Below are 12,226 nucleotides of genomic sequence, written 5' to 3'. Positions count from 1 at the left end.
TGCACAGGGAGGAAGAAGAAAAAACAGAACCTCAAATGCCAAAGTGGAGGAACGAGAGGAGAAGGGAAACGAAGGAAGGAAAAGGGAGTGAAAAACAAAGGTGAGACTGTTCTTATGTCAGTGACAGACAATGCAGAACATTCCCAATAACATCCTACACATGTTCCCCAAGGGAGGGTAAAAATAATAGCAAGAGGCTGAGTCTAGACATGCAGCACGAAAGAGAGAAATGCTGCAAAGGCTGTGGCCCCATGGTAGCCAAGCACGAACCCGCCAAACACTGGCGAGCCCCTGCGTGGGGGTGGGGGGGTTACTTCAGGTGCACTCCAGGGGAGTGTTATAGGATCGTTACTTTAAAGTTCGCCTGCTTAACAGATTGGTAATGTGTTTGCCTACCATGCAGTGGGCCTGGGTTCAATACCCGGCTGGGTTGGAGATTTTCTCTGCCTGTGGACTGGGTGTTGGGTTGTCCTCATCATCATATCACCATTACCAATGCACAAGCTGCCCAATGTGGCGTCACATGAAATAAGACTTGCACCTGGCACCCAAACTTCCCCGGATGGGGCCTTCCGGCCATCAATCCCACACAATCACTTCATTTCATTTCATTACTTTTCAAAATACATATAAATGACCTATTCGATGGCTTTGGAAGCCTCATGTGGCTTTTTTCGGATGATTCCGTTGTATACAGAGAAGTCGTTACAACAGAAAATGCCAAAGTGGAGGAACGAAAGGAGAAGGGAAATGAAGGAAGGAAAAGGGAGTGAAAAACAAAGGTGAGGTAATGCAAAATGCAGAAAGATTCGCAGAGGATTGGCAATTTGTGCTAGCAGTGGCAATTGTCCTCCAACACAGATAAATGTAATGTATTGTGAATACACAGACAGAAAGACCCTTTATTGTATGACTTCTTGATTGCATAACAACCATTGAAAGGAGTTACTTCACTAAAATATACACGATTAAGCATAAGGAGCAATTTGAAGTGGAATGACCACATAAAATTAATCACAAGTAAGGCAGATTCCAGACCATGATTCATTAGAAGAATCCACAGAAATTGTAGTCACCCACAAAGGAGGTACCTTATAAAACACTATTCTGTCCAGTACCTGAATATTGCTCTAGGATCTGTACCAGATAGGACTGATAAAGGAAATAGAGAAGATACATGGATGAGCAGCACATTTCATTAGAGGTCCATTTAAAAAGCACAAAAGCATCACTGATAAGTTCAGCAAACTCCACTGGCAGACACTGCAAGACAGATGTTCTGCATCACAGTATGGTCTACTGTTGAAGTTCCAAGAGCTTTCATTCCTTGAAGAGTCAGCCAATATATTGCTTCCTAAAATGAATATCTCGTGAAAAGACCATGAAGATAAAATTATAAGATTCAAGCCCCCATCGAGGCTTAGCAGCAATTGGTCTTCCCGCAAACCATATGTGACTGGAACAGGAAAAGAGGGAAGTGACACTGCTACACAAAATACACACCGCCACACACTGTAAAGTGACTTTGAGAGTACAGATGTAGACGTAATATAGAGACCATAAAAAATTCACACATTTCTTTGAAAGAAAGCGAACAAAAAAAGTAAAGTGATTGGAAATTCACAAAAAAGTAAATCACAATCTCGTTGCAGAGAGCTGCACAAGGAATGGATAGGATTTTACTTGAAATCATGATCAACAAATGGAAATACCTCAATTATATATATGCTGGATATTACTGATTAGAAGACTGTTCACATAGGCATGGGTACAAAAAAAGAAACCCAGTGGTACTGATTTAGATGTACATAGTCTTTAAACAGCAATGTAATACATACCGAATATTCTCCAAATAAGTGAACCAGACTCTTTCAAAGCTTTGAGGTTCTATTTTCAGTCTTCCTTCACGTACAGCAAGAACAGCTCTCTCCGCCATTTCCTGACAATTAATATACCTGTATTATAAATGCAGTTTATGTAGAAGTACAGTTTGTTATGAACTATAGTAGAAATAAATGCAGGCAATTCATAACATACCACTGTGGTTTCAGTATGAACTCTACAACATCACCTGACCGACTACAAAATGGAACTTTCATTTTGTGATCACTGCTACTGCGCAGCAAATTCCTTTTTTCTAGTTCAGTAACTAGCATTCTTCTAACATTAAATCTTCCAATCCCCTGTAAGAGAAACAAACAAGTTACAACAGAAAAATCTGTATCTTCCATGTTAAAAGACAGTGAACTTTCACTTTAAAAATAATTTGAACTTACAGCAAACTTGCCACAATTTTCATTTAGCTTTCCATCTTCTGATATTATTTTCAACACTGGCAAATCATGTCGCCTGCTTACTTCATAGTCAGTACGGTCATGTGCTGGAGTGATTTTGACAGCACCTGGAATGTTAATTTCTTAAGTCAGGATGAAAATTAGTACTTAATACATGATTCAGAAAAAGATGATTTATATAGAGCAGTCTTTTAATCAATACTATACGAGGTTTGTCTGGAAAGTAAATCTATTATACTTTTACTCAGCATATCACTATAAACATTTAAATTTCTTCAAAGTAGCCCTCTTAACATCCATGCATTTTTCTAGCAATTCCACCATGCACTGTAGACACCCCTTAAGGCATTGGCAAGAACCTCATTTACAACCTTTGTCTCATTTGTTTGAATCACTTTGATGTTCACAAAATGGACTTCTTTCACACTGGTTTTGATTCCTGGGAAAAAGTCCACCAATTGTTGGTCAGGACAGTAAAGGAGCCGAAGCAGCACTGCCAATGCAGGCTCTGTCAGGAACTCCAACACATATAAAGAGAGAAAGGTGTGATAGGGAGCACTGTTATGGTGCAGCTGCCAGGTATCGCCAACCATCTTTCAAATTAGTAACAACCCTTTCAATAAAAATTCTTAGTGATTTAATTGCAACACTTTCTGGACACTCTTTAATCCCTCCATCATATCTACGTAGTAAGCAGCATTGATTGTCTGTTCTTATGATACAATTTCTTTCTGAGTCACACTGTTACAGTGAAAAAAAAGATAACAATTTATGGTTTCAGGTTTCAAATTGTTTGTTCTTGCCTCTTTGGGATGAGGGGCTCTGATATGTGCCATTCTGAAATCTGGCACTTTGTAACCTGTTTACATGTTTCATCACTGGTGATTACTATATTAAAAAAAATGAGATTAAATATGAACATATTCCAAAAGTCACACATGATAGACACTTGGTTGTTCCTGCAGTCATAAGGCAACCATTTGAGGCCCAACTTCTCACATACTTTCTGCATGTTCAAACTATCACTAACAATATTGAGCACTGTTATTTTTTGCAATAATGAGAGTCTCTGCTATCATCTACATGCTGATTCAATAGCTATTGTTCAAAAGATCACAAACATGAAACACTTTTTTGTTACTTTTGCTGATTGCCAGCCACTCAGTATTACATTCATTGTCCATTTCTTTTTCCCCCTCGAGTTACCTATAAGCCTTGTCAGGTATTGGCAAGACTTTTGTTGAGTTTAACACAGAACTTTATCATATGTAATTGTTCAAGTACTGACTCTACACTGTTGTGTGACATGCACTATCTTCAGGCTCACTTGAAACAGTCGTCCAGATGCTCCCAGAGCTCAAAGTGGACTGAGTTAGGCAATGCTGAATACCTAAGAGCCCATTTCTCCTCCTTCTAACCTGATTCATCCAAATGTACTTGGACCAAAAAAATTAGAAAAAGGTGTAGTATTACATTTCAGAGCTATTTCTTGATGGTAAATTAAGTTATGCTATCATCTTGAACCTATACACCACCCTTTCAAGTATTCTCCTTTTGAGAAATAAGTCGAATACTAATTTGATTGAAAAGGGTTGCAGCACTGAATTAATGCTTTCAGACAATATGCATCACAATTTTTTTCCCTTTTTAAATCATATTTTGACTCTTGTTATGGATTATTAAAGACTTCTGACTATTATAAAGCACTGAATCATCAACAGGCACACACAAAAAGAAAGAAGGAAAGAAAGAGGACCCGTCAATGACTCAATACTTCTGTGTTTCGATAAATGGTCTACTTCAATACACAAGTATTAATATTCTACCACAACTTTCCTAAAAAATACTATTAAAACTATAAAATTTTAAAATCCTATGATTTGAATACCTGTTCCGAATTCAGGATCTACAAAATCATCACTTATGACTGGAATTTTCTCTTCCCTAAAAGGATGCCAAACTTCTTTACCAATTACATGATGGTATCTGGGATCTTCAGGGTGTACAGCAACAGCTACATCACCAAGCATGGTTTCAATTCTTGTTGTTGATACAATTATCTCTTCATCTGAAATACAAACAGGAAAAAGGGGCTCAAGGGACTCTGCAAACAGTTTTGAAATTAAAAAATATGTTTTTAACTGCTACCTATTAGTCAGATCAAAGTTCCTTATTCAAAGGAAAGAAGAACATATTCTAATATATCGATATCTAAATTCTGAAAGTGATGTAGCTATATCATAATCCAAAAGTGGATACAATTAAAGTTTCACTACCAGAAAATAATCCAACCATTTAAGTTAGCAGAATGGACCCATAAATTGTAATGAGTACTGAATGTCATGGGGACAAAACATAACTGATGTATATGGCAGGCAGAAGCACACAATTAGTGGAAGGAAAGGGGAGAGGAGAGAATGAGATGAGAACAATGGCAAATGGTGGAGGGAAGAACAGAAGCAGGGGGAGCCCTGGATCTACGGTATAAAGAAGCAAAAGAATTGCAAGATTGAAAGCTGTATAAAGAGAGTTAACATAAGTAAAATTCAGAGATGTCAGTAGTCAATGGCATGTGTTTTGTGGGCAGAGGAAGAAAGATATCTTGGGTCAGAAACAGATGAAGTGAACCAGGAGGAAAACTTTTGAGGAGGTATTCCTCAGTTCAGGACATGATGAAAGATAGTTGAGGCCTTGAATAAGTTTTGAGCCTGTTGTCTAATTGGAGTTACGTTGTGCCAAAATCATTTGTGTTGGTTTTTTGCAAAACTCTGATTTATTATCCATCTACATCAGAATTATCAACTTTGTCTACTGTCACCTATTCTGTTTTCAGTACATTCCGCATTTCATCAGACTCTCCATAAAGCTGAAAATTCTCCTGCAGGACAGCTGCACACAAACAATCTAATAGCATGGAAAATGATTTCTGTATGTTTTCCATCTCTTAGTACTGAGAAAAAATACCCAATCCTGTATGTAACTATTTTAGTTTGTACTTGTCTTCCCACTTTCTCAGTTATTGCCATCGTGAAACAACAAATGTGTGTTCATCATCTGCACAGTGCATTTACTACCCAGCACACAATGAAATTTTGTATGTTGAGACATAAACATTAAAAATTAACTTTCCTCCACACTCACGAGCCAAACTTCAAACCTAGAATAGTTTCTGGTGTGGCAAAAAAACTTACTGGAAATTTTGCAAGAACATTGTTGACACTATAAGAGTAATCTTTGATAATACCACGAATATTTCATTGAGTGCTGTAAACAGATAGAACTAAACAGCTTATCTAAAACACTTTTCCCCCAGCCTTGCAGCATTTTATTCGTCTTATTTCACTTCTACTATTACATCCACCTATGTATCCATTTTCTGGCTAGGAATGAGGAAGCGGTGACAGTTGTATAGGCTGTGAACATTAGACACAGCTACTGGAGGCAATGGGGACTGATACTCAAAGAAAATCATATGGAGACATGACTTGGAAGATGATGATAGGACAGAGGAAAGGGAAACTGTTGGGGAAGAGTGCACTCCTCATCTCAATCTCCATTACCCCACACCCTCCATCAAACAGTCCCCCCCCCCTTTCTGTCCTAACAGCCTTTCCCAATTCACAACTCCACATCAGCTTCATCATGCACTGCTCCGGCACTTTTTCATCACATGCCTAGTGCATGCCTAGCCCATAAACCTGCCACCCCTTGCCACCCCTCCCTCCTGTATTTCTAAGCAGCAAACTGCTTGTCTCTCTCCAAGCAACTAGCTAACACCCCCCCCCCCCCCCCACAACACTTCTTCCTGCCTCCTGTCTGTTTCTCCCTTTACCCAACCCACCTGACAGAACTCCTGCCCCACTTAGTCCTTTGCTGAACTGCAATAACAGCATTGTGCATCCATCTGGCACTTTGTAGGGGCGCAGACATGCTATGGTATGGTGTGGTGTGGTGTGGTGTGTGTGTTTTGTACTTTGGCTCCTGAAAGGTTTCACTCTGAAAGCTAGCAGGTTTTTCCATTTTATGTGTGCCTGTCGATGACACAATGCTTCTGCTATTCAGTGAGTGTTCTCCTTTACGCCTAAATTATTTACAATTTATGTGGTAGTGTATGTATCAGACTGGTGTGTAAGTCAGAGCAGATGAGAAGTCTCCCAGGGCTCACTTATGGCAAGAGAAACCCCACCCACACCTGACCACCACCAAACCAATTAAGGGCGAGCACAATTACAGAGCAAAGAATGCTTTCCAGTCAGGACATTAGAACAGCAAAAGTGAGAAGGCTAAAAATGTAATGGACATCACTTGGACCATCAATAATAAAAACAAGACGAGAGAAATAGGTAAGGAAGCAGATGGGTGTCCCTGGAGCTCTACATGCAATAGGAGCCATCCCATTCACAGCTGCCTCAACTGTGATCCTTGTGAGACAAGGCATTAAAACAGCACCCACTGATCCACAGAGTGCAGCCCCCACAGTGCAAATTAGGGTGTGCCCAAACAAGAGGCAAACAGCATCTAGAAGCACTTAAAAGAGAGTAAATGAGGTATGAAAGCAACAGCTGGCAAAGAAGCAGGGTTGAGGATCCCCCAGACCCAACACGTAGCAGGAGATGCCTCAACTCCAACCACCCCACTCCCGCCCCAAAGGTAGCATAAAACATTATATCTGAGAATAAAAACCACTTTGACAGACAAAACAGAGAACCAGTTGAACTTTGCGTGAACCATCCACCAATACTAGGGGCAAAGAATTCAGAAAACCACACTTAGCATGGAGAGTCTGAAGGAGGGGGCCATTCCACCAGGATATGAACTACTGTCCACATGGCTCCACAACTACAATGTGGGTGAGGTTCATTATACACACATCCAAAAAAGTTTTCCACCACCCTGGTTCCCAGAACTCCTGAAGATAGACATTGACTGTGGATATTGTATCACAGACACAGTCCCTTTGACTGTTTAGAGATGTTACTAAACCCACCCAAAGATGTAAGCAACCATGCATGAGCAGCACCTATTACATGGAGGGTGTCTGACAGCCAATCAATTCCAGTCATTCCACCACGAACCATGTATACAGCTTGCGGTGTCTGTAGTTCAACCATGCCTAGATGGTCAACACCACAGTTCAATCATGTCCGCATTGTGACTTTGATACAGGAAGTGCTCTCAACAAGGGAAGTGTCGAGGTGTCTTGGAGTGAACCGAAGCGATGTTGCTCGGACATGGAGGAGATACAGAGAGATAGGAACTGTCGATGACAAGCTGTGCTCAGGCTGCCCAAGGGCTACTACTACAGTGGATGACTGCTACCTATGGATTATGGATCAGAGGAGCCCTGACAGCAACGCCACCACGTTGAATAATGCTTTTCGTGCAGCCACATGTTGTTGTTTTACGACTCAAACTGTGTGCAATAGGCTGCATGATGTGCAACTTCACTCCCAACGCCCATGGCGAGATCCATCTTTAACCCATGACACCATGCAGTGTGGTACAGATGTGCCCAACAACATGCTGAAGGGACCACTCAGGATTGGCATCATGTTCTCTTCACCGATGAACGTCACATATGCCTTCAACCAGATAATCATTGGAGATGTGTTCGGAGGCAACCCGGTCAGGCTGAACACATTAGACACACTGTCCAGCGAGCGCAGCTTCCCTGCTCAACAGGGGTGGCATTATGTGGGGCAGAAGTACATCGCTGGTGGTCATGGAAGGTTCTGTAATGGCTGTACGATACGTAAATGCCATCCTCCGACCGTTTGTGAAACCATATCGGCAGCATATTGGACGACAGTTCATGCCCTCATTGTGCACATGTTGTGAATGACTTCCTTCAGGATAACGACATCGCTCGACTAGTGGCCAGCATGTTCTCCAGACATGAACCCTATGGAACATACCTGGGATGGATTGAAAAGGGCTGTTTATGGACAATGTGACCCACCAACCACTCTGAGGGATCTATACCAAATTGTCGTTGAGGAATGGGACGATCTGGGCCAACAGTGCCTTGATGAACTTGTGGATAGTATGCCACGATGAATATAGGCATGCATCAATGCGAGAGGACGTGCTACTGGGTATTAAGAGGCACCGGTGTGTACAGCAATCTAGACCACCACCACTGAAGGTCTTGCTGTATGGTGGTACAACATGCAATGCATGGTTTTCATGAGCAATAAAAAGGGCAGAAATGAAGTTTATGTTGATCTCTATTCCAATTTTCTGTACAGGTTGTGGAACTCTCAGAACCGAGGTGATGCAAAACTTTTTTAATGTGTGTATGAAATAAAACTATTGGTTAGGCTGGTATGACCAACACCTAAACAGTACAGAATGATGAATTCCTTCCGGAAGGAGCAGGAGAGGAGTGCCATGCAGCAGTAGTCTCCTCGATAGTGCAGAGTGAAGAGTATATTAGAGGAGGCAGTAGACCACTATATGTTGTTCAATCTATGAGTGAGCAGAAACCTTACTTACACCTGCAAATCCAAACCTAGGATCATCAAAGTGAATGTGATGTGGGTAATCACTTCTCTAGCTAAACACAGTTGGCCATTTCATTCCCTGGGATACCCACACGACCTGGGACCCACAGAAAGACAACTGATCAGCCAATATGACTGAAGCCAGAGGGAACATCATGAATAATAGACATCATAGGATGATAACAGTGAGACTGCTCATTTACTTACTGCAAATTAAAACACAGTCAAGGGAGGCTCAATTAAAAAAATATTTAGGGCACTGCTGATGGCTATCAATTCTACTGTAAAAACACTACATGTTCTGAATGTTGTTCCTGACTGGTGGAAGATGTAAAAGCATGTCCCATTCTATCCATGGTTGCAGCCATCAGTGTGAATGACAGTAGTACCATGATACTCTTGGAGAACTGAAAGGAACAGATGCTGAAAGATCATGGGGACAACAAACAGGTGTGTGTGTGTGTGTGTGTGTGTGTGTGTGTGTGTGTGTGTGTGTGTGTGTGTGTGTGTGTGTAGCCCCAGCAAAAGATTGCGAGGCACATTGCAAATAGTAATCCCACCTGAAGGCAGGCATTAGGAATTTTATGCACCTCGTATGCAAGAAGAAAGCAGTACATAGGATAATGAGCACACTCTTGGATGGTGACTGTATAAGTGGGCAATAGTTGATACCGCTGTAGCTGAAGAGGGAAGATTCCCACTTCAGCAAGGAGACTGTCAGCAGAACTAGACTGGAGGGCACCAGTGGTCATTCGAATGCCATAATGACAAACTGGGTCTAACAATTTCAAAGCTAAAGGGTCTGTCGAACCATAAATCTGGCAACCGCAGTGCAGCTGAGACAAGACCAAGGCCCAGTCAATATGGAGAAGAGTAGCACAATACACACCCCAAGAGGTTGGGCAAGGAAATAAAGGGCATTAAGCTTCCGCATGCAGCTAGTCTTTAGTTGATGAATATGGATACGGAGTGGGAGCTGTAACAAATGCAAAAGTCGCCAATGTACAGCACGGGGATGAACAGGGCAGAGGTCATTAGCCCATTGAGGATGATGAAGAAGAGTGACAATTGGCACAAAACCCTGAGGAACACTGTTAGTTGGATCCAAGGAAAGCTGAGTGAAGTACCATCTCTAATCCAGAACACCCAGTGGGATAAAAACTGACAAAATTTTGTGGGGAGCCTTGAAATTCACAGTCATGGAGGGTAAGTAAAATATGATGGGACTAAGCAGTATTGTGATAACATTTTGAAAACGCCTGTTGGATTACCGTTTTCAACCTACCAGATAGTAGGTTGAGGATCGTCCCTCCTGGAAAACATACTGATAGGGAGAACAATAGGTCCCAAGATTCAAGAACCCAACATAATTTATGGGCAATCACCTTTTCAAGCAGTTTGCACAAAGCATGTTGATGAGGTTAATTGGTTGGAAATTGTCAAGAGACTTTCGATGCATGACTTAAGGATTAGGATGTTCATACTATCTCACCTTTGCGAAGGAAAGACACATTTGAGTCAAATGCAGATACTGAGTAGATGTAGTCTTTGAGTAACACTCAAGGATCGTGGAGTGATCATCCACAGTATTGCTGCTGCATCGGGTTGGCACATGAATAAAGCTTAAACATTCGAAACAACTCATAGGCAGTGGGACATAAGGTTTCATGTCACATCTGTACACCCTAACTGACTTTTTCTGGGAGGACACTTCCTTCAAAGGGTAAGATGAAAGTGCCTTTGGATATCCTTGGGACTTCTTGTATGTATCAGACGAAATGTGTACCTCGCTATTCGAGATAAGATAGGAGCTCTTCGTCTGTCTGAAGTCTAACTCCCTGCGCTATACTCAAAGTTTTATGTGGGACTGTGGTCACTGGTATTTCATCAAGTCATTCACATGCCTGTGGAGCTCGACACTGTGTAGCAGAGGGGACCTTAATCAGTAGTGATCCACTGCACATTTTTCCCAAAGAGTTGACTCGTCCAAATTTGCCTTCTGTGGTTTTGTCACTGTTAAAGTATCTCCATCTGTTCTAGTACATGCCAGATACTGAATAAACCATTTCACTCTGACTTGTCTGGTTTATCCCTCTCCCTATGGGATAGCAATCATGGGGAAAGCAATGGAATTGTCATTGTCCACACCGAAATATCTAAACCTGTCTTTTGAGAAGGTTGAATCAGAATAACCATTGTGTTGGTTCAATCTGATATGGCTTATGAGTGAAACATCCACCCTGATACCAGATATTCCAATCCAGGACTCTCCCCATGTGCATGATTTAGCCACAGCAAACATTATATGGCACGACAGCCATCTTGATACCTCGGAAGTCAAGCACGTACTTCTTGGCATGCATGGGGAGCTACAGCTCAGGCATTAGAAGAGTCGCCCTGGTTCTGTCAGGGGCCTCTACCAAAAGGGGTACATAATAAGCCCACCTTGTCAAACTGGCTACAGCATTGACTTTTAAGCACGTATGAGTCTACATAGTTAATGTGCACAGACAGTCATCAACACTATAGGCAACAGCACTATTTGAGGTGTTCTCCAGTCAGTCCCAACAAGAGGAAAAATTTCAGTATGGTGGTCAAACCCAGAAGGGGAACAAAATTACTTCACCTGAAAAGCTGATGTAAGGAAAAAGAATGAAGACAACGGCGAAAGAAAGAAGAACCTATGGAAATACCTATGTCAACATCGAAAGCTACCACCACAAGAAAGAAAGAGGATTAGGTATAGTCAGAGGTGGGAACTGCAGCATAAGAAAGGAAGCAGGTGATGTAATATCTTGTGGCACTAGGCCCATCACACATGTACTTCTGAGGTGTCACCATGATTTCATCAGTGTTCTGGATCAAAAGCAAACCTCTCCACAATCTTTTGAGAAGCGGGGGCACATTAAATTATTGATGATGATGATCTGGCCACTGGATGGCTACATTAAGTTTGTGTGTCCCTTGATGCTATTCAAGACATGGAAGCTAAGAACCAGCCCTGTGGTTTGAGCTTCTACCTTATCTCTTATCTCTATAACAACTTCACAAGCAATACACTACTTTATGCACACACCATTACAATCACCTACATTGAGAATTATGCTTAACACATGACATACAAGTCAATCCAGTGGTGTCATTTAAAACAGACTTGCACCAGGCCACATTCTACATGAGTTCATCATAATTGTTATTACTGTCGTCACATTTATGTACCATAGGCACAATTAATATGACAGGATGGAATGTAACAATATTATGAAAAGGGTAGTTCCTATCCACCATAAAGCAGAGATGCTGAGTTGCAGATAGGCACAACAAAAAGACAACCAGAAAGTGAGCTACCAAGGCCTTCGTCGAAAATACACAAATGCACGCCCACGCACACACATACATGCACGACCACAGTCTCTGGTCACTGATTGG

At 41.5% G+C, this 12,226-nt stretch overlaps 1 protein-coding gene across 1 annotated transcript in view; it reads right to left on the bottom strand.

Moving 5' to 3' along the window:
• The window catches only part of LOC124612268 (valine--tRNA ligase-like), a 130,017-nt gene that overhangs the window by 95,053 nt on the left and 22,738 nt on the right, over positions 1 to 12,226 (bottom strand). The window contains exons 5-8 of the mRNA XM_047140367.1: positions 4,183 to 4,362; positions 2,277 to 2,401; positions 2,038 to 2,183; positions 1,839 to 1,955 (exon numbers count right to left, since the gene is read on the bottom strand). Coding sequence (XP_046996323.1) covers positions 1,839 to 1,955; positions 2,038 to 2,183; positions 2,277 to 2,401; positions 4,183 to 4,362 — 568 coding nt within the window. The remainder of the gene's footprint in view (positions 1 to 1,838; positions 1,956 to 2,037; positions 2,184 to 2,276; positions 2,402 to 4,182; positions 4,363 to 12,226) is intronic.

This window comes from Schistocerca americana, chromosome 1, assembly GCF_021461395.2.
Source record: "Schistocerca americana isolate TAMUIC-IGC-003095 chromosome 1, iqSchAmer2.1, whole genome shotgun sequence".
Classification (NCBI taxonomy): Eukaryota; Metazoa; Arthropoda; class Insecta; order Orthoptera; family Acrididae; genus Schistocerca; species Schistocerca americana.
The sequence above is the reverse complement of the archived record's forward strand: the minus strand, read 5'-3'. Positions and strand labels throughout refer to the sequence as shown.